Source organism: Nerophis ophidion, linkage group LG15, assembly GCF_033978795.1.
Source record: "Nerophis ophidion isolate RoL-2023_Sa linkage group LG15, RoL_Noph_v1.0, whole genome shotgun sequence".
NCBI lineage: Eukaryota > Metazoa > Chordata > Actinopteri > Syngnathiformes > Syngnathidae > Nerophis > Nerophis ophidion.
The window spans coordinates 31,430,424-31,453,733 of record NC_084625.1 but is presented as its reverse complement, the minus strand read 5'-3'; the positions used below and the strand labels follow the sequence as shown (position 1 = coordinate 31,453,733).

The 23,310-nt window shown below is 40.2% G+C and overlaps 2 protein-coding genes across 4 annotated transcripts in view; both read left to right on the top strand.

Annotated features, from left to right (window-relative positions):
• Positions 1-1,143, top strand: part of ppp1r16a (protein phosphatase 1, regulatory subunit 16A) — a 27,505-nt gene extending 26,362 nt beyond the window's left edge. For 2 of the 3 annotated variants that reach the window (XM_061922012.1, XM_061922013.1), the window contains exon 11: positions 196-1,143. In XM_061922012.1, the coding sequence (XP_061777996.1) occupies positions 196-711 (516 nt within the window). In that variant the 3' untranslated portion in view covers positions 712-1,143. The remainder of the gene's footprint in view (positions 1-195) is intronic. The other variant, XM_061922014.1, reaches the window with a different exon arrangement.
• A 2,673-nt stretch (positions 1,144-3,816) lies between these two features.
• Positions 3,817-23,310, top strand: part of bco1 (beta-carotene oxygenase 1) — a 36,105-nt gene continuing 16,611 nt past the window's right edge. The window contains exons 1-8 of the mRNA XM_061922010.1: positions 3,817-3,958; positions 4,049-4,177; positions 5,555-5,684; positions 11,831-11,978; positions 12,057-12,207; positions 16,696-16,916; positions 16,985-17,242; positions 17,316-17,421. Of these exons, the coding sequence (XP_061777994.1) occupies positions 3,901-3,958; positions 4,049-4,177; positions 5,555-5,684; positions 11,831-11,978; positions 12,057-12,207; positions 16,696-16,916; positions 16,985-17,242; positions 17,316-17,421 (1,201 nt within the window). The 5' untranslated portion in view covers positions 3,817-3,900. The remainder of the gene's footprint in view (positions 3,959-4,048; positions 4,178-5,554; positions 5,685-11,830; positions 11,979-12,056; positions 12,208-16,695; positions 16,917-16,984; positions 17,243-17,315; positions 17,422-23,310) is intronic.

Sequence of the window (23,310 nt, the reverse complement as noted above, 5' to 3'; positions counted from 1 at the left end):
GCATTAAAAAAATACATAGGCACGAATAGTAAAATTTAACTGAATGTAGTTCCTATGGGGCAGAGCCAAATCAATTCAAATTCCAATATTTTTTATTAAATACATTGAAATTGTGAATATTACGTGCGTCTGGATTGCATGGATACAATTGTGATGACTAAATATTAAAAATGGATTAATTGATTGATTATACAGGTTGTTGCAGGTGGAGCCACGTCACATGCAGATGAGTCAACCGTGGTTCCAAGCACCAACAGTGTTCCCAGCCTAGGCAATGGAGGGACATCTGCTTCTCTATCATCTTCTGTGCCAGGGGAACAGTGGACCGGTGGAGGTCGCATGGAACGCAGCGCCTCCTACCAGCTCAGCCCAGCACCTGCTCCCGTAGAGGATGAAGGCTCGGATAATATGACGCGGGAAAAATCCCACCACACACTGGCTGACCTGAAACGACAACGAGCGGCAGCCAAGCTCAATAAGTACCCTGCACCCCCTCCACCTTTGTCCCCACCCTTGGAGGAGGAGACTCCTTCTGCGTTGGCCCAGGTGACAAGTCCTCATGGCCACACGGCGACACCCAGCGCTGAGTCGGCGGTGTCCCCCAGTCAGGTGTTCTTCACGCCAGCCAGTGGAGACCCTCCCCTTCTGAAACTGCGTGCCCCAGAGGAGGAGCAGTCTTCCAGCAAAGAACCTTGCTGTGGACTAATGTAGAAGTGGGATGCAAAGTGGCATTGCTTCAAAAAAGAGCTGGTTTCTCTGGAGCAATTCAGCGTGTCCATCACTTTATGCCAATCAGAAGTGTAACAAGCGTTATTTTTACACTTTCCTCATCATTTCACAAAGAGCTGCTTCACCTAAGCCTTAGAATAATGCCAACATTGCATATGTTGATTGAATTGTTGCTCATGATTTATTGTTATTATTAAGAACAAACAAATGAGCTTCCACTTTCTAGCACAAACTACAATGGTACATAAACATTTCTATTCATACTCAAGTTTTCAACTTTACATCACTGGCAATCTTTTTATGGGCTTCATGTTATTGTACAAAATCAATAAGCTGTAAACAAAGACGACCATCTTGCTTGTTTTTTTTTTGTTGGTGGAATTCTCTTACTAAAGTCAATATATAATATCAATATTTCGCAATTGTGCCTTTTTCCCTCAAAATGATTGCAAGTTAATTTACTTAGTATCAGATAACAGTGTAGTGTAAACATTTACAACACCTACGAAGATAGAGCGATGCAGGTAAGGTAATGTGTTTGTCTGTCAAAGGTCAACTGACATGTTTCTTCATATTGTAATATTGAAAATGTATTTTGTGACACAATAATAAATGATTTATTAATTATTTATTTATATTGTGACACAAAATATTAAATAGCTGTTGCATATATTTATAATCTGTGTATTTTGCAATGTTGGGTTGTTTTTTTAATTCTCAATTATGTTTGTGCTTTTTAACAGTTTATTTTTAATCAAGTTGTTTATTATAAATATACCAGCTTAAAGGTTATCAGTTTTTTTTAAGTTTGTTGAGAAAAGATGTGGTGGTGGAGGACACAGGTTGTATTAAGATGCTTTTATTGACATTGAAAGTTACTTTTGTTTCTAACGCCATAAATTGAGTAAGTAATGTAATAAGGATTTGGCCTTATTTGTTATCTGGTCCATCCGCTTTTTCCTCGAAATTCAACCTCCAAGAATTTTATTGGCTTTTGCATCATGTTGGCGACTATCATATCATTGGTGCACTAACTACTGTCATTAAGTTCTCAGAGCTACAGAAAAAACATGGACTATACTGCTATATTTTATTACAGCATATCTGTGTTGACCCTGCAATGAGGTGGCGACATGTCCTTGGTGAACCATGCTTTCTGCCAGAATGCAGAATGCAGCTGGGTTAGCCTCCCGCGCCCGTAACCCCGAAAGGGACAAGCGGTAGAAAATGGATGGATGGATGATTGGATATCATAGCAAAGCAAAACCATGCTTCTATAAAGGATGCCTTGCTATGATAAACACTGAATTTTATTGTGTAAGTATTCCAGTATACTGTTGCCTACAGTGCACCTGGAAAGTAATCACAGTGCCTCACTTTTTCCACATTTTGTTATGTTAAAGTCTATTTCCAAAATGGAATACGTTCTAATTTTGTCCTCAAACTTCTACACAAAATACCCAAAAATGACAATGTGAACAAGTTTTTATTTATTTATTATATTGCAAATTTAATAAAACTAAAACAGAAAATCAAATGTACATAAGTATTCACAGCCTTTGCTCAATACTTGCACAATTGGCAGCAATTACGGCCCTAAGTCTTTTTGAATATGATGCCACAAGCTTGACACACCTATCTTTGGGCAGTTTTGACCATTCCTCTTAGCAGCACCTCTCAAGCTCCATCAGGTTGGATGGGAAGGGTTGGTTTTCATTTAATATGTGTCTGTACATTGCTGCATTCCACTTTCCCTCTATCCTCACTCGTCTCCCAGTTCCGGCAGCTGAAAAATATACCCTCACCATGCTTCACTGTATGGACGGTATTGGCTTGGTGATGAGCTGTGCCCATGGTTTCCTCCCACTGGCACTGGCATTCACGTCAAATAGTTCAATCTTTGTCTCATCAAACCAGACAATGGTGTTTCTCTTAGAGTTTTGGCAAACTTTTTATGGCTTTTGTCTGGCAACTCTACCATACTGGTCTGAATAGTGGATTGCTGCAGAGAGAGTTGTCTTTCTGGAAGGTTTTCCTCTCCACAGAGGAATGCTGTAGCTCTGACAGTGGCCATCAGGATCTTGGTCACCTCCCTGACTAGACTAAAATGACGTCACCAATGTACAGAGACATCGTGGATGAATACCAACACTTCCCATTCATTCTGATGGCGCTTGAGAGGTGATGTACAGAGGAATAGGCAAAGAGGAATGGGTGACACTGCTCAAAGATAGGTGTGCCAAGCTTGTGGCATCGTATTCAAAAAGACTTGAGGCTGTAATTGGTGCCAAAGGTGCATCAACAATGAAATGAGCAAAGGCTGTGAATACATGTACATGTGATTTTTTTATTTTTAGATGTAGTAAATTTGCAAAATGATAAACCTTTTCACATTATCATTATGGAGTATTGTCAGTAAAATTTTAAGAACAACAATGTATTCCATTATAGAATCAGGTTGTAACAACACTGGAAAAGGTAAGGCGCTGTGAATACTTTCTGGATGCACGGTATATTTAATGTGCTATCTTCAGCCTTCAGTGCTTCAAAATACTGGTCATTCTCGTCAACAGACTCTTCCGTTGCCGAAGAATGCTATTATGTCTTTTGTGCATACAGGGGGAACAAAATTGGGTGGGGGGGGGGCTGAATCTCCTGCTAATGCCTCATCAGTATGGTTAACTTGGGTGACTGTTCCATGTATGTTTCAGTGTGGCCTGATGGATCCATCCATCCATTTTCTACCGCTTATTCCCTTTCGGGGTCGCGGGGGGCGCTGGCGCCTATCTCAGCTACAATCGGGCGGAAGGCAGGGTACACCCTGGACAAGTCGCCACCTCATCGCATATCCTGGTAAAAAACATTCCACCCTTGTTGGATAAGGAGGGTGTAAAGTCAATTTTGCCATAAAAGAACTTACTTTGAAATGTGAATAGTTTAACTAAAACTAGACATAGAGGTCAGTTTTGCATTAAAATATGACCATGTAGTGTGTGAACATGTAACTTGTTTGAACGCATTCTGAGATATGCATAGATTATGTATTTAATTTTTCAGATTAGATAACACACCTCTTTTCTTCTCTTGTCCCTCCCCCTGAGCAGAGTGCTTTAAAAGTAGCAGTTTGCTTGCCTGTGTAGTCAGGCAGCACAACAGGAGAACCACAACAACATGGATTTTTCCAAAAACGCAACAGAGCGACCAGAGCCTCTAAAGGCTGAAGTGAAAGGTATTTAATTTAAATTTTTTCACTACATTGTATTCTCGAAGACATTGCATTGATGTTTTTGTCTTGTTATATCTTTTATTCCTCTCCTAGGGAACATGCCCACCTGGTTGCAAGGCACACTACTGCGCAACGGCCCCGGGATCTTCTCAGTGGGGGACACCAGCTATGACCATTGGTTTGATGGCATGTCCATCATGCACAGCTTCTCTTTCAAGGAAGGTTTGTCACTTTGATTGAATTATTAACACATTAGTCTAACAAATAGAATGTTCAAATCCACTGTAAAATATTAATAAATTAACTAATCATGTTTAATAAATACAATTTGTCAGGTTACTTTAAACCACCTTAAAGTACCTGTCCTCGCTTGCTAGACTTTACCATTAAACATACTCATTTAAATTGTTCAGAAAAGTTTTTTTTTTTTTTTTTGGAATAAATACTGCTGTCAATTCTCGTCTTAACTCTTACGAATACACACTTTCGGCGTGTTACACTTGACCCATTCTGAAAAATGTGGAATAGTACACAAGTCAAATGGTCCACAGGAAGTTGACATTCAGATCTTCTGTAGGCCATATGGGAAAGTCAAAAGTATAAGTTCATTCATAATATTGTCTTTCATTTCCTTAATATTTTAATTATGATAAAATCTCAGCTGTGACCGAAATTGTTTATTTTGTAAAATACATTTCTTGTTGACTTGACTGTTAAGTGCATAGTGTCTACATGCAGTTAGCATACAGTGGGGCAAAAAATTATTTAGTCAGCCACCGAATGTGCAAGTTCTCCCAATTAAAATGATGACAGAGGTCTGTAATTTTCATCATAGGTACACTTCAACTGTGAGAGACAGAATGTGAAAAAAAAATCCAGGAATTCACATTGTAGGAATTTTAAAGAATTTATTCTTCCTCCAAACACGACAAGTTGAGTTTATACCAAAAAGTTCTATTTTGGTTTCATCTGACCACATGACATTCTCCCTATCCTCTGCTGTATCATCCATGTATCCATTTTGATATAAACTCAAGTCGTCGTGTTTGGAGGAAGAAGAATACTGAGTTGCATCCCAAGAACACCTTACCTACCGTGAAGCATGGGGGTGGAAACATCATGCTTTGGGGCTGTTTTTCTGCTAAGGGGACAGGACGACTGATCCGTGTTAAGGAAAGAATGAATGGGGCCATGTATCGTGAGATTTTGAGCCAAAACCTCCTTCCATCAGTGAGAGCTTTGAATGGTTGACCAAATACTTATTTTCCACCATAATTTACAAATAAGTTGTTTAAAATTCCTACAGTATGAATTCCTGGATTTTTCTTTTCACATTCTGTCTCTCACAGTTGAAGTGTACCTATGATGAAAATTACAGACCTCTGTAATCATTTTAAGTGGGAGAACTTGCACAATCGGTGGCTGACTAAATACTTTTTTGCCCCACTGTAAATGTTTTTGCCAATTCTGTGCTTAAAATCTCCATCCGGTTACTTTCGGTACTGTTACGCAAATGCGTAATCTTTAACGCAAGAGGCTTGTACAAAAATTAAATAAAGTTATACATTTTAAGCACTTCAATGTTGGTTGTTGTTGCAGGTGAAGTGACACACAGAAGCAGGTTCCTGAGGAGTGATACCTACAAATCCAACATGGAGTCTAAAAGAATTGTTGTGTCGGAAATGGGAACAATGGCCTATCCGGACCCAAGCAAAAACTTCATTGTCAAGTGAGTGTCAATGAAAGAAAATTTTATTTTATTCACGATGCACAGCTTGTTTTGGTGATTTTGAACTATAGAGCCCAATGTTGGGCCCTGATAGCTCCCTAGGTGGCCGCCAAAAAATATCTGTTTCTCAGCCGGAGTCGGTTTGGGCGGCAGAGGTACTCGGTGTAATACACTTTTCCACCACTTGTGGCAGTAATAACTATATTACACAAACAGAAGAAGTCTGGGGCTAAAGTCATAGATAAGATTTTTAAGTGCAAAAAATATGAGGGAAGAGTTAAAGCAGTGTTTTCATTTGCACTTAAACGTTGACAGTATAGTTGAGAAACAAATTAATTACAATTTTTTGATTTTTGATTTTAGCACAACATAATTGTACGTCCACTTATTTTTTTGTTGATATTTATGAATCCCTTCTTTTGCAGTACATTTGATTTGTTCTTATTTTTCTACTCCACCTCACCTAAGCCTAATGTTTATGCATTAAATAAATACAAATAAATAATTTGTGATTAACACGTGGTTTTAGGGCTGGACAATTATGGCAAAATAATGATCAAGATTAGTTTGATTGATATTGTAATCACAATTAATTACACAATTATTCATTAATTTGCAAACATGAGCTGTCACATATACTGTAATATTGTACATGGTAAAAGTTATGTTTTATATATGATATAGACATAATATATTATTATATACTGTATATGTATATATAATATACTGTACATATAGTAAATATTAAGTACATATGTTATATTTTACATTGCTATATTTAGTCTATTTATACCTGCATTGTCCTTCCCATCCTAACACTTTCCATCATTGTAACTGAGTTACTATGTGGAACAGTTTCCCTTGTGGATCTTTAAAGTTTGTGTAAGTCTAAATCTAATTGGCTGTATCAGCAAAACTTTAAATATAGTTAAAAGTAAAAAAAAAAAAAAAAACTGGATATAAATTAGTAACTTATAAACCACAGCAAGTAAAATAATAGCAATAACAATACATTTAAATAAAAATTGCAATATACATTTTTTTCTTTTTTCTGTTTTGTTTTTGTTTGATTCTGTTTTTTTAACCTTTTCGGCGTATTTTGCCACTATAGATTGTATGCGTTTTGTGTAAAATAAAATCCTCACATTCATTGGTGCAAAAGGTACGTTGCAATCACATGACCGAGAGGCACTTCTGGGTTTCAGGCGATGGTTTAAGCCCCATTTGAATACTGCTTATTTACCTGGACCCGTTCAGATTCCGGCTTATTTTGAAAGACATCATGAAAATATTTTAAATTTTTCATAGATTTGATGGAGTGGATTTTTACACTTAAGAAAAATATTTTGAAAAAAAAAGATTTAAACCATTATGTATCATCACCAAGAGGTTACTGCCACCTCTCTTCATTTGACACTCAAGGTATTTAGAGAAGTAAAGATTGGAGGTACATCTTCTCTTTACATCTGAGGGATCCGCAAATTAAACAGTAATCCGTGAAAGACAAAGTTGGACTAAATCGTGCATCGCTAAGTAAACTATTTGATTGACATAACGAGTGCCCTGCGGCTGTGATAGTGACGCTAATGAGAAAAAAAGATGAGTTTGTTTGCAGTTTATTTCCTGCTACAAATATTAGTCTCATCTCCAATTCATGTTTCAATTTGTTTTTAAGGTGTGAAGTTCATATTTTGTCTCATCAATTAGCTGTAGATGTCACTGTTGTTCAGCAATGTTTGCTGGCGATATCAAAATTCAGTATATGCTGTTGAGCCTATGGGAGATTTATTAATCTAGTTTATTAATACTATTAAGGATATGATGTTCTTGATGCTAACAAATATCACCAAAGACGCTATAATGTGGTCATATGTGTCGAATAAAGCAGTTGGCTTACCTGCACAACAACAACTTAAGCTTTTAATTTTTGTTATTAAAATTGAGAAATAAAATATGGTGGATTGGACCAAAAACTAATATCACTACGACTTAACATGATGTTAGTTTATTTGCACAAGCAGGTCTTCGTAGTTATATTCAGGCCAAGCAACCACAAAACAACACAAACAAATGCAATCTCTTGTCCTTTTCTTATGTTTGGTTCTGCTCTATAACACTACTGATATAGTAGAGAAAAAACTTGATTGCAACACAGAAAGTATTTTAAACAAATCAAATGTTCAAACAAACATTTTACAAAGTGATCGCTGCAGACACGAGAATCGTCTAATTATATTCCACGAGATGATGAAAGTGCTAGTTTTAAGAGCCATTTTCTTCCACACACTTTCGTTTTTCCCTGACTTTATTATCTTTATGAACCACTTCTTTGGGGACTCGAAGAAAGCTTTTTCCTATCTCTCTATTTGAATGATTGGAACACCCAAGAACAAAACAGCAATACGGCATTTTCTGCTCAAACTTTACACCCACTCTCACCTGTTTTAATCCAATGCTCAAGCTGCTTGACCATCGTGTGAATTCAACCGCGAAGACCAAAAACGGATTTGACGTCATATGCAACCCACCTACTCAGTGGCCTAGTGTTTAGAATGTCCGCCCTGAGATGGGTAGGTTGTGAGTTGCCCGGGCCGAGTCATACCAAAGACTATTAAAATGGGACCCATTACCTCCCTGCTTGGCACTCAGCATCAAGGGTTGGAATTGGGGGTTAAATCACCAAAAATGATTCCCGGGCGCTGCTGCCCACTGCTCCCCTCACCTCCCAGGGGGTGAACAAGGAGATGGATCAATTGCAGAGGACACATTTCACTGCACCTACTGTGTGTGTGACAATCATTGGTACTTTAACTTGAACTTTTATACATCTTTGGAGAAGACCAGTGTTTTACGTCAGAGCATAATAATTTTGTAAATATATCAATAAGTGCTTTAAGTACTTTATGCTTTTGCAAGTTACTATTTTTAAAACTTTATTTTGTTAGCGCAGTCAGACTGGATGTGGCACAGCATGCTTTTGTGAAGGGGGAAAGTGTGCTGTGCTATTGTTCTCAGTTGGACGAGTAAAGAGGCGACTCAATATAGGCTGTTAAAAAAATAAAAGAGAGCGCCTCACATGTTGCAACCACTGTTTGTACATTGTTACATCGATGATGTTGTTCACAACATCACAAGCTGATAAGATGTGTTGTAAGGGTATGGCTTGTTCTTGCAAGCTTTAGCTTCATTGTTTAGTCGCTGTTTCAAGTGACCGTCTCGACATTGTTTAGTTCAGGACGGGGCGGTTGAGTGTGTTGGGGATAAATGAGCGACACCGGTTCTTTTCCCAAACAAATGTTTCTTCGCTTTACAATGACAACATTTCACTCACATTTGTCAATTTCCCTGATATTAGTGGATTCCGTTTTCTTGACCAATCATATGTCTTACTTTTTTTGTTGAGTTTAGTGATTTTTGATTTGGCGTACTAGCATTGTCAAATAAAAAGTTGCAATCATGGTGACATCCCAAACTTTTAGAAGATAATCTCTTATTTCACTCTTTGGCTTCTTATCTGTTTCACTGCATGCACATTGCACGGCGCATTAATCTTTTTTTTTTATTATTATATTGTCATCATGTGATAAGCCATAATCGAAATTGAAATATGATTTATTGTCCAGCCCTACATGTTAATGATATTTATATCATTTTAAAGTAAGTTAAATATAATTATTGAATACGATTAAAATGAAAAGTAATATTACTCATTTAGTGTTAATATTTGAGTGGGCCCAGTGCCTCTCTGTAATGGAAAAGTTGGGCCCCAAGGTCAAAAGGGTTGAGAACCCCTGGCTTATGCTAATGTCCATCCATCCATCCATCATCTTCCGCTTATCCGAGGTCGGGTCGCGGGGGCAGCAGCCTAAGCAGGGAAGCCCAGACTTCCCTATCTCCAGCCACCTCGTCTAGCTCTTCCCGGGGGATCCCGAGGCGTTCCCAGGCCAGCCGGGAGACATAGTCTTTCCAACGTGTCCTGGGTCTTCCCCGTGGCCTCCTACCAGTTGGACGTGCCCTAAACACCTCCCTAGGGAGGCGTTCGGGTGGCATCCTGACCAGATGCCCGAACCACCTCATCTGGCTCCTCTCGATGTGGAGGAGCAGCGGCTTTACGTTGAGCTCCTCCCGGATGGCAGAGCTTCTCACCCTATCTCTAAGGGAGAGCCCCGCCACCCGGCGGAGGAAACTCATTTCGGCCGCTTGTACCCGTGATCTTATCCTTTCGGTCATGACCCAAAGCTCATGACCATAGGTGAGGATGGGAACGTAGATCGACCGGTAAATTGAGAGCTTTGCCTTCCGGCTCAGCTCCTTCTTCACCACAACGGATCGATACAACGTCCGCATTACTGAAGACGCCGCACCGATCCGCCTGTCGATCTCACGATCCACTCTTCCCCCACTCGTGAACAAGACTCCTAGGTACTTGAACTCCTCCACTTGGGGCAGGGTCTCCTCCCCAACCCGGAGATGGCACTCCACCCTTTTCCGGGCGAGAACCATGGACTCGGAATTGGAGGTGCTGATTCTCATTCCGGTCGCTTCACACTCGGCTGCGAACCGATCCAGTGAGAGCTGAAGATCCCGGTCAGATGAAGCCATCAAGACTACATCATCTGCAAAAAGCAGAGACCTAATCCCGTGGCCACCAAACCGGAACCCCTCAACGCCTTGACTGCGCCTAGAAATTCTGTCCATAAAAGTTATGAACAGAATGGGTGACAAAGGACAGCCTTGGCGGAGTCCAACCTTCACTGGAAACGTGTCCGACTTACTGCCAGCAATGCGGACCAAGCTCTGACACTGATCATACAGGGAGCGGACTGCCACAATAAGACATTCCGATACCCCATACTCTCTGAGCACTCCCCACAGGACTTCCCGAGGGACACGGTCGAATGCCTTCTCCAAGTCCACAAAGCACATGTAGACTGGTTGGGCAAACTCCCATGCACCCTCAAGAACCCTGCCGAGAGTATAGAGCTGGTCCACAGTTCCACGACCAGGACGAAAACCACACTGTTCCTCCTGAATCCGAGGTTCGACTATCCGGCGAAGCCTCCTCTCCAGTACACCTGAATAAACCTTACCGGGAAGGCTGAGGAGTGTGATCCCACGATAGTTGGAACACACCCTCCGGTCCCCCTTCTTAAAGAGAGGGACCACCACCCCGGTCTGCCAATCCAGAGGTACCGCCCCCGATGTCCACGCGATGCTGCAGAGTCTTGTCAACCAAGACAGCCCCACAGCATCCAGAGCCTTAAGGAACTCCGGGCGGATCTCATCCACCCCCGGGGCCTTGCCGCCGAGGAGCTTTTTAACTACCTCAGCGACCTCAGCCCCAGAAATAGGAGAGTCCACTACAGATTCCCCAGGCACCGCTTCCTCAAAGAAAGACGTGTTGGTGGGATTGAGGAGGTCTTCGAAGTATTCCCTCCACCGATCCACAACATCCGCAGTCGAAGTCAGCAGAACACCATCCGCACCATACACGGTGTTGATAGTGCACTGCTTCCCCTTCCTGAGGCGCCGTATGGTGGTCCAGAATCGCTTCGAAGCCGTCCGGAAGTCATTTTCCATGGCTTCACCGAACTCTTCCCATGTCCGAGTTTTTGCCTCCGCGACCGCTAAAGCTGCACACCGCTTGGCCCGTCGGTACCCGTCCACTGCCTCCGGAGTCCTATGAGCCAAAAGAACCCGATAGGACTCCTTCTTCAGCTTGACGGCATCCCTCACTGCTGGTGTCCACCAACGGGTTCTGGGATTACCGCCACGACAGGCACCAACAACCTTGCGGCCACAGCTCCAATCAGCCGCCTCGACAATAGAGGTTCGGTATTATGCTAATGTGCAAAATGCTATTTGAATTCACTGTGGTATTTTGAACATTATATTTCATGCAATTGATATCCTGCATTAATTATTTTATTAACATGTCGGATAGCACTAAATATTGTACTCTAGTTAGTGTTATCTAATGTGAGGTAAATAATAGTTTATTTGACATAAGTCCAAGTATCAAAGCAGTACTTTCCAATGTTGTATTTGATGCAGGGGTGTATTTTTTTCTGTCTTTGCTGCATTATGAATTTGACTCTCCAAGTTGTTCTGTATAATTGCTAAAAATGCATAATTAATCTTTCCAGAGCGATCACCTTCCTCAACCACACAGTGCCTGACTTCACAGACAACGGCGCTAGCAATTTCATCCAATACGGCCAGGATTATTTTGCCACATCGGAAACCAACTACATTCGGAAAATTGACCCTGTGACCCTGGAGACATTGGACAAGGTACAGTAGGGCTCATCTATTTAAAAAAACAAAACAAAACAAAACAAAAAAACCTATTTATCAGATTCTTTCATTCAGGTGGACTACTTAAAGTTCCTCCCTGCCAACTTGGCATCATCCCATCCACACTATGACAAGGAGGGCAACACCTACAACATGGGCACTTCTATAGCTGAGAAGGGCAAGACTAAATACATACTGTTCAAAGTCCCTGCCGCTTCCCAGAAAGGTAAACGAACCAAGCTACCTGCTCTACTTTGTCCCTATCTGCATTTAAATTGCCATCAACACGTGTCGAGCAGTCAAGACTGTCAAGTCATGGCTGAAGTGTTGTAAGGGTAAGTGAATATATATTTGTATAGCGCGTTTCTCTGGTGACTCAAAGTGCTTTTATATACTGAAACCCGTTAATGCATATCATTTGATTGTAACGGTTTGCCCATATCAGCAGCAAATAAGTATGTACTGTACTGGATTATAGTGTCTCCTTGCATCTAAAATCCCTGATACAAGCTGTCCTGCAGCGTGTGTGCAAACTGGACAATCAGATAACATCTTAATGACCATAAAATTGGTCTTTTATTTTTTTTTATAAAAGTCCTTTACAAAAGTTAAAAATGGTAGGTTATATAAAGACTTCTATGAGCTAGAAGCTACACAACAGCTCAGCACACAAGAGCATAAAAGTGTCCTTAATTGAACAAATAATTAAACAATTATAGTTGCATATTATTACAGATAAAGTCTCCAAGGCAAAAATGTATTAGAAAGTATCCAGTAAGATATGTGCCTGCATCATTGAACTTTTTGTGCCATGAGCTTAAAGGAGAACTGCACTTTTTTATAATGTTGCCTATCATTCACAATCCGTATGTAAAACAAGAACACATTTTTGTTTTTCTGTGAAAATAAATATTAGCAAAAGTCAGCTAACAATGGAGTCAACAGGAGCACCTCTATTATGTCCACAAACCCCTTTTAAATAATCATCTAAAAAACGCCAACAATAGTCCATTTGGTGAACTGAATAATAACCAAGTATTACCATGAATTGATTAACATGGACCCCGACTTAAACAAGTTGAAAAACTTATTCGGTGTTACCATTTAGTGGTTAATTGTAGATAAATAAATAATGATAAATGGGTTGTACTTGTATAGCGCTTTTCTACCTTCAAGGTACTCAAAGCGCTTTGACACTGAACGGAATATGTACTTAACTGTGCAATCTACTAATAAAAGTTTCAATCAATCAATCAATCAAGCAATATTATTAGAAACGCTAACATTAAGGCCCTACTTTTGCGCCGCATTGATCGCAGAGAGTCAACTAACTTATGCTGCTGTATCGACATCATGAGCTGGGGTGATGCTCTCTCGCCTCCGAGTTGGTGAAAGTTCATTCTAGGTTATAGATAATGCCTCTCACCTAAATAGTAGAAAGATGTGGCCATAAACCGAGAAGTCGGCAAATTTTTAACAGCCAATTCAGAAGGGAAATGGTGAGAAAGACAAAAAAGAAGTTTACACCCACTTTTTTTGTTAACCCTTCACAAGGATTATGAGTAATTCTCTATCCAAATGGGGGTATATAAACATCCCATCAGTTGTCATTCCAGTGAGGACAGATATTGTGCAGTAAGTGATTGTTTGATTATGTTTGTAGTCTCCCATCAAGTCTGCTTTAATTATTACTAATTGTTAAAGGAAAAGACAAATGTGATGGGTGGAGGAAATCAATGTGCCGCATATGCTTAAAATGAGCAAAATACATAAAAATTACATGTTATGAAAATGTGCCAGTTACTACATCACATATACTTATAGTGTGTTAATGAAACGTAAATTTACCATTTAGAATGCTTATACAAAAGAAAAACAAGGATTGTGGATGTTAGGCAAAATAAAAATAAAAAATGCAGTTCCCCTTTCACTTAAGTATTGTGGCCACTAGTTGTTGCCTAAAGAACAATTGCCACTCCATTAGGGTTGTTCTTCATCACTACCATTGTTCTCTGCCACTAGTTGTTGCCAAAAGAACAATTACCACTCCAGTTCAACTTTATGGAGGGTCAAATGGGACAAAATTAATAAATGCATACATTTTTAAATGATTACTTAAATGTTTCGTTAATTATTTATACTTAAAATGAAATGCTTAAATGTGTTCAATTGTTAAGTAATGAAAATAATATTCAAATAATAAATAATGACTAATTCAAATAATAATTAAATTATTAGATAACTGTAGTATTTACATTAGAATGACCGATTTAATAATACATTAATGTATTTAACTAATCAAGTTAAATTACCAATGATTGTCACACACACACTGGATGTGGTGAAATTTGTCCTCTGCATTTGACCCATCCTCTTGATCACCCCCTGGGAAGTGAGGGCAGCAGTGAGCTGCGCCCGGGAAACATTTATGGTGGTTTAACCCCCAATTCCAACCCTTGATGCTGAGTGCCAAGCAGGGAGGCAATGGGTCCCATTTTTATAGTCTTTGGTATGACTCGGCTGGGGTTTCAACTCACAACCTACCGATCTCAGGGCAGACACTCTAACCACTAGGCCACTGAGTAGGTCTGGTGTGCGGCTTCAGTGGTCGTAGAGGTTAAAACTCGGAGTTTGGGTAAGCAATAGAAAATGACTTCCGGAAGGCTTCTAAGCGGTTCTGGACCACCATCCGCCACTTCAGGAGGGCAAAGCATTGCACTGTCAACACATCGACTCAGGATGTTGTAGATTGGTAGAGGGACACTTCGAAGACCTCCTCAATCTCACTTACACGTCTACCTATGATTAAGCAGTGCCTGAGGAATCGGTGGTGGGCTCTCCCATTTCTGGGGCTGAGGTAGCAAAAAAGCTCCCCAGTGGAAAGGCCCTGGGGTGGGTGAGATCCGCCCGGAGTTCCTTAAGGCTCTGGATGCTGTGGGACTCCTAGTTAACAAGAGTCTGCTGCATTGCGTGGACATCAGGCTTGATGCCTCTTGATTGGCAGACCGGGGTGGTGGTTCTTCTGTTTAAGAAGGGGAACCGGAGGGTGTGTTCCATCTATCGTGGGATCACACTCCTCAGCCTTCCCGGTAAGGTCTATTCAGGAGTACTGGAGAGGAGGCTATGCCGGATAGTTGAACCTCGGATTCAGGAGGAACAGTGTGGTTTATGTCCTGGTTGTGGAACTCAGAGTGTGATGGGTATCGGACTTTCTGATTGTAGGCGGTCCGCTCCCTGTATGATCATTGGCTTGATCCGCATTGCCGGCAATAAGTTGAACCAGTTTTTAGTGAGGCTTGGACTCTGCCAGGGCTGCCCTTTGTCACCAATTTTGTTCAATATTTGTTTGTACATAATTTCTGGGCACAGTCAGGGCGTTGAGAGGATCCAGTTTGGTGGCTTCAGGATTAGGTCTCGGTTTTTTGTAGATGATGTGGTACTGATGGTTTAATCTCGCCAGGATGTTTGGCTTCGATTGGATCAGTCGGCAGCTGAGTGTGAAGTAACTGGGATGAGAATCAGCACCTCCAAGGTTGAGTCAATGGTTTTTGCCTGTAAAAGGGTGTAGTGCCATCTCTGGGTTGGGAAGGAGATCTTCCCCAAGTGGAGGAGTTCATGTAACTCAAAGTTTTGCTCACGAGTGAGAGAAGAGTGGATCGTGAGATCGACAGGCGGATTGGTGCGGCGCCTGCAGTAATGCGGACACTGTATCGATCTGTTGTGGTGAAGAAGCAGCTGAGCCGGAAAGCAAAGCTCTCAATTTACCAGTCAATCTACATTCCCATCCTCACATACAGTATGGTCATGAGCTTTGGGTTATGACCGAAAGGACGAGATCACGTGTAGAAGCGGCCAAAATGGATTTCCTCCGTCGGGCTCCGGTGCTCTCCTTTTGAGATAGGGTGAGAATGATGTCATTTTGGAGGAGCACAGAGTAATGCCACTGCTCCTCCACATCGAAAGAAGCCAGATGAGGTGGTTCGGGCATCTGGTCAGTATACCCCCCAGATGCCTTCCTGGGGAGAAGTTTAGGACACGTCCGACCAGTAGGAGGCCATGGGGAAGAACCAGGACACGTTCGGGACACTATGTCTCCCGGATGGCCTGGGAACGCATCGGGATCCCCCGGGAAGAGCTGAACGAAGTGGCTGGAGAAAGGGAAGTCTGGGCTTTTCTGCTTAGGCTTCTGTCCCCGTGACCCAACCTCTGATAAGCGGAGGAAGATGGTTGGATGGATAAATTTAATTCAAATTATAATTGACCCATTTGAGAAATCATTTTTAAAAAAAATTAATAAATTGTGTCCCATTTGACTAATAATTATAAAAATGTTAGTTCTTCATCCCTACCAATGTTCTCTGCTTGAGTATTTTCTCTTGATCAAGCAACACTACGAAATAATAAAAGAATGTGTGATTCGTGCTGATATCGTATCGGATAAATATCAGTATCAGCCAATACTTCAATATCGGTATCGTATCGGAAGTGACAAAGTTGTAGTTTTCAATTCAGGGTAATAACCTCTCTACAATTAGGAAACATAATTACTTTTGATTGCACCATAAAGCTTATTTTCTTGCGTAAATATGTAAATGAGCACAATTGAAGGTGAGAAATTTTAGTTTTTATCTTTTGTATGCGTATCTGCTTACCCAAAAATCTTTGACCGTCAATAAGAAAGTTTCACTCACCTTTCCTCCCTTGCCCCACCAAGACAAAGACAAGAAAGCTTTGGCACTGAAGAACGTGCAGGTGATCTGCTCCGTGCCCTGCCGCACCCTCCTGACTCCCAGCTACTACCACAGCTTCGGCATGACGGACAACTACTTCATTTTCATCGAGCAGCCGTTCAAGCTGGATATCGTCAGGATGGCCACCGCTTACATGAGGGGCGTCAACTGGGCCAGCTGTTTGAAATTCTGCCCAGAAGAAAATGTAAGTTAATTCGAGTGCCACAAAATCATCTTTCACATCTCTCAAATCTGCTTCATTCATTTCAACAGACTCTGATCCACTTAATAGACAGAAAGACGGGCAAAGCAGTGGAAACTAAATACTACACGGGCGCCATGGTCGTCTACCATCATGTGAACGCCTTCGAGATGGAGGGTCATGTGATTGTTGACGTCATAGCCTACAAAGACCACAGTCTTTATGAAATGTTTTACATGAGCAAGCTGAAAGAAAATCGTGGAAATCGCGACGAAAGCTACTCCAAACCAAGCTACAAGAGATTTGCAATTCCCGTGCAGTCAGACAAGGTGAGTCGGTGGCCATATCAACCAAATAAAATCCTAATTGGACTTTTGTCTTTAAACGGCTTGTCTTGTGCAGGGAGCCGCAATAGGACAGAATATGGTGAAGGTAAAATGCACCACAGCCAGCGCAGTGAAAGAGAAGGAAGGCAAATTGATGTGTGAGGCAGAGGTGCTTTGTGAAGGTATGACCATATAATAGTGCTGTCAAAAGAAGATTATTTTTACAATTTAAATTTATACAAACATTGGTTCCGGATATGACCGCGATAAATGCAATTCCACATATTAGAAATCGTTAATTATAACTTAAATATTTTCATGGATAAAGCATAAAAACCTGTTTATGACTATCTCAATGTGTTTTTCCGTAAATCTCATTATGAGCGTCCTCTAGACACGAAATAACACACTTCAGTAACCTTTACATTCTTTTAATCCAATAAAGCAGGGGTCTCAAACTCAATTTACCTGGGGGGCCACTGGATGCAGAAACTGGGTGAGGCTGGGCCGCAAGAAAAGTTTTCTTATAAAAATCTAACATGCAATTTTTAATGAATTTACCTTCTTTGAAAGGCTTTCCCGACCCTGCGACATACTTGTCGACTCTCGCGATTTTCCGGGATACACCCGAATATCAGTGCCCCTCCCGTCAATCTCCCAGGGCAATCATTCTCCCGGTTTTCACCCGGACAATAATAGTAAGGGTGTGTCGTGATGGCACTGTCTTTAGCGTTCCCTCCAAACTATCGTCTCGTCCGCTTTTCCACCATACAAACAGTGTGCAGGCCCAGTCACATACGGCATGAGGCTTCTGCAGACCCACGGATGGGACTGCAAGACATACTTATTCAACAGCCATACAGGTCACACTGAGGGTGGCTGTATGAACAACTTTATCACTGTTACAAATATGTGCCACACTGAACCCACACCAAACAAGATTGACAAACACATTTTGGGAGAACATCCAAAACACAACATAAACACAACAGAACAAATACCCAGAATCCAATGCAGCCCTAACTCTTCCAGGCTACAATAGGGGGCGGGGATGGGGGGGCCGGGGTGTATATTGTAGCCTGGAAAAGTTAGGGCTGCATTTAATTCTGGGTATTTGTTCTGTTGTGTTACGGTGTGGATGTTCTCACAAAATGTATTTGTCATTCTTGTTTTGTGTGGCTTCACAGTCTGGCACATATTTGGAACAGTGTTAAAGTTGTTTATACAGCCACCCTCAGTGTGACCTGTGTGGCTGATGATCAAATATGTCTTGCAGTTGTTTACTGCGTCTCTAAATACTGAGCACAACATGTCGCTGTGCTAGCACGCTGTTTTTACAGGTTGAAGAGAATGCTTAAGGTAGTGTCTCCACAGTGCGCTCTTGATATTGTTGTTAAGGTGAAATTCGAGAGAATGATTATCCCTGGAGGGACACTGACATTGGGAGCCTCCTGGAAAAATCGAGGATATAAAAGTATGACGCTGTAAAGCGACAATCATGTAAATCTTGCGGGCCGCACTAACATTACATTTTCACATTAAGGTGCGGGCCGCAAAATAACGTTTCGCGGGCCGCAATTGGCCCACAGGCCACGTGTTTGAGTCCCCTGCAATAAAGTAATGCTACCTGAGGCTGAGCCACTCTGTGACCTCAATACTGAACCATGCGCTCTGATTGGTTTGGTCTCATCTAGTGGCCAGTATTAATGTATTATTTATATTTGTAATTTAGCTTTTTTTATGCTTGAAAATGCTCAATTTAAGACCAAAGAATTGTGAAATATGCTTTATAGAAAATATTTCCCTAAGCATCCTCGATGTGGTGCAATGTTTGAAGCACCATGTGGCGATGGAGGAACGTACTGATTAAATATCATTCATTGTTAGTCTATCTTAATGGTATTTCATTTTGCATGATAAAGTGAGTCAAGTGAGAACAGAATATATATATATATATATATATATATATATATATATATATATATATATATATATATATATATATACATACATACATACATACATACATACATGCATTTTATACCGCTTGTCCCGGTCCTGGAGCTTATCTCAGCTGCATTTGGGCGACATGTCGCCACCTCATCACAACATATATGTATGTATGGATGGATGGATGAATGACGTAGTGGCTAGAGCGGCTGTGACAGAAACCTAAGGGTTGCAGGTTCCTTCCCCGCCTCTTGACATCCAAATCGCTGCCGTTGTGTCCTTGGGCAGGCAGGACACTTCACCCTTGCCCCTGCTGCCACTCACACTGGTGAATGGATGAATGATAGGTTGTGGTTGGAGGGGCCGTAGGCGTAAACTGGCAGCCTCACTTCCGTCAGTCTACCCCAGGGCAGCTGTGGCTACAAAAGTAGCTTACCACCACCAGGTGTGAATGAATGATAGGTTCCCACTTCTCTATGAGCGCTTTGAGTATCTAATAATTGAAAAGCGCAATATAAATTGTAATCCATTATTTTATATATGTATAAATATATATATATATATATATATATATATATATATATATAAAATATGTGTGTAAATATATATATATAAATATATAGTATATATATATACATAAAAATGTGTGTGTGTATATGTGTGTGTGTATATATGTATATATGTGTGTGCGTATATTTGTAAATATGTGTGTGTGTGTATGTATATTTATATATATATATATGTGTGTATATATGCACTTTGTTTTTTAAACACCTTTAATACGTTCATTTTAATTTATAAAGCCTAAACAAACACTAACCACAATAATATGGACCTGTTAATCCATTTTTAATGTGCTACATCAAGATGAAATTGCTTCGGTTAATGGTGTGCACAAAACTGTATGTTGGTCAGCAGTTCTGTCTTGTTTTTTTTTTTTTTGTAACATTTTCCATGAATAGCTATATTGACTTGTTTGCTTCTGCACATTTGCACAGACACGACAACAACATTATTTACACAAACTGCCTGACGTCCATACGAGTCATTTCATGGATTTTGAGTCACATGGGTTAATTTACTTAATATCCTTAATCAGATTAATAATGGTGATGGGTTAATCAGATTTAATTTTGACAGCTCTATTTAAATTAATGTACTGATCAACATTTTTAGCTTACGATTCTGATCCGATTTTTTGGCCTCAGATTTTTTAGCCTGAGCCGATACTTTAAATATGGATTTGTAGAAGTAAACATGTTTTATTGCAAGTAACTGAAGTAAAAACAAGAAAACAATTTTAAAAAGCGTATTTTATTAAATTTAGAATGTATCAGTATTGTTATAAATTAGACACTAATGCATTTGTGGTATTGAATGTTGCATACATTTTTTTAAACAAAATAAAGTGGCTAATGCAAAATAACTAAAGAAAAGCAAAACTACAATTTGCTTCCATTTAAATTATTTGGTCTTTGCCCTCAAATCCTTCCTGTATCCAGAGACTTACTCCCTGAGTTTGTAAACAATAAAAAACAACAACCAAAACATGATTTTGTGAGAATAAAACAAGAAAAAGATCACTCTAATCACCTTATTCTTATTATTCATATAGTAATGCTATAATAGGTTTCGGTAGTATCAACAACATCTGGATCGGTCACCCCTACTTTACAATTGTCTGCCAGTGATAATGCTAGGTTAGTATTTTAGAAGCGGCTTCGCGCTGTGGCGTGACGAGGAGTTTTTTTGCAGCTCGCTCTTAAATTTGAGCTGGTGTTGGGAAAAGACACACAACCTCCTTTAATTTATGCAACTCCTGCATGTGTGTAACAAGGAATATGGAAACGTAATCTTGTCTCCCTGAGCGTTAATTAGGGTGGTCCAAAAGGATTAAGATTCTGGATCAATGATACGACTATCTGTATTTTTTTTAGTCAGCTGGTCTTCGTAATTATGACATGCTGTCACATTCACTTCTACACATACAAACCCCGTTTCCATATGAGTTGGGAAATTGTGTTAGATGTAAATATAAACGGAATACAATAATTTACAAATCCTTTTCAACCCATATTCAATTGAATGCACTACAAAGACAAAATATTTGATGTTCAAACTCATAACTTTATTTTTTTTTGCAAATAATAATTAACTTAGAATTTCATGGCTGCAACACGTGCCAAAGTAGTTGGGAAAGGGCAAGTTCACCACTGTGTTACATCAACTTTTCTTTTAACAACACTCAATAAACGTTTGGGAACTGAGAAAACTAATTGTTGAAGCTTTGAAAGTGGAATTCTTTCCCATTCTTGTTTTATGTAGAGTTTCGGTCGTTTGACAGTCCGGGGTTTCCGCTGTCGTATTCTACGCTTCAGAATGCGCCACACATTTTCGATGCGAGACAGGTCTGGACTACAGGTGGGCCAGGAAAGTACCCACAGTCTTTTTTTATGAAGCCATGCTGTTGTAACACGTGCTGAATGTGGCTTGGCATTGTCTTGCTGAAATAAGCAAGGGCGTCCATGAAATAGACGGCGCATAGATTGCAGCATATGTTCTTCCAGAACCTGTATGTACCTTTCAGCATTAATGGTGCCTTCACAGATGTGTAAGTTACCCATGCCTTGGGCACTAATGCACCCCCGTACCATCACAGATGCTGGCTTTTGAACTTTGCGCCGATAACAGTCTGAATGGTTCGCTTCCCCTTTGGTCCGGATGACACGATGTCGAATATTTCCAAAAACAATTTGAAATGTGGACTTGTCAGACCACAGAACACTTTTCCACTTTGCATCAGTTCACTTAGATGATCTCGGGCCCAGAGAAGCCGGCGGCCTTTCTGGATGTTGTTGATAAATGGCTTTTGCTTTGCATAGTAGAGCTTTAACTTGCACTTACAGATGTAGCGACAAACTGTATTTAGTGACAGTGGTTTTCTGAAGTGTTCCTGAGCCCATGTGGTGATATCCTTTAGAGATTGATGTCGGTTTTTGATACAGTGCCGTCTGAGGGATCGAAGCTCACGTTCATTCAATGTTGGTTTGCCGCTTACCTGGAGTGATTTCTCCAGATTCTCTGAACCTTCTGATGATATTGTGGACCGTAGATGTTGAAATCCCTAAATCTCTTGCAATTTCACTTTGAGAAACTTTGTTCTTAAACTGTTTGACTATTTGCCCACGCAGTTGTGGACAAAGGAGTGTACCTCGCCCCATCCTTTCTTGTGAAGGACTGAGCATTTTTTGGGAAGCTATTTTTATACCCAATTATGGCACCCACCTGTTCCCAATTAGCCTGCATACCTGTGGGATGTTCAAAATAAGTGTTTGATGAGCATTCCTTAACTTTATCAGTATTTTTTGCCACCTTTCCCAACCTCTTTGTCATGTGTTGCTGGCATCAAATTCTAAAGTTAATGATTATTTGCAAAAAAATATGTTTATCAGTTTGAACATCAAATATGTTGTCTTTGTAGCATATTCAACTGAATATGGATTGAAAATGATTAGCAAATCATTGTATTCCGTTTATATTTACATCTAAAACAATTTCCCAACTCATATGAAAACATGGTGTGTACAAAAATAAGCTTGAAATAATCACAAATAAGGAAAACACAAAAGTTTGTAACAACAACATTTCATCGTCAAAAGTTCCTCCAAGTCACGCATGCTAGTAACAGTTAGTGTCAGTTTGAAGTCACACGCTTTACCATGCTTCAGCGATGCAGTAATCCCAAAGCCAATATTTGTCCATACATTTTTTTAAAAAATGAAGTCATTTATAATCCACAAAGTTGCGTTTGCGTGGCATCAAAACACACCTTGCTTAAATGTTTTTTCAGTTTGTTCTGTGTCTTGACTCTGCAAACTGGACGATTGAGCATTAGTCTTATTTATATAGTACACACTTCACAGTCACACACATCGGTAGCTGGCAACACTCAATATGGCCTTGTCCAATACTCAAATATGTCTGTGTGCAACATAAATACAAATAATTCCTTTTGTTACAAAATGCACACCCACCTAACTTGCTTGTTGATTGTATTGATTTATATGATATATTTGATATGATATATTATGTAAAAGGTCTGAATGCCATCGATCCATCCT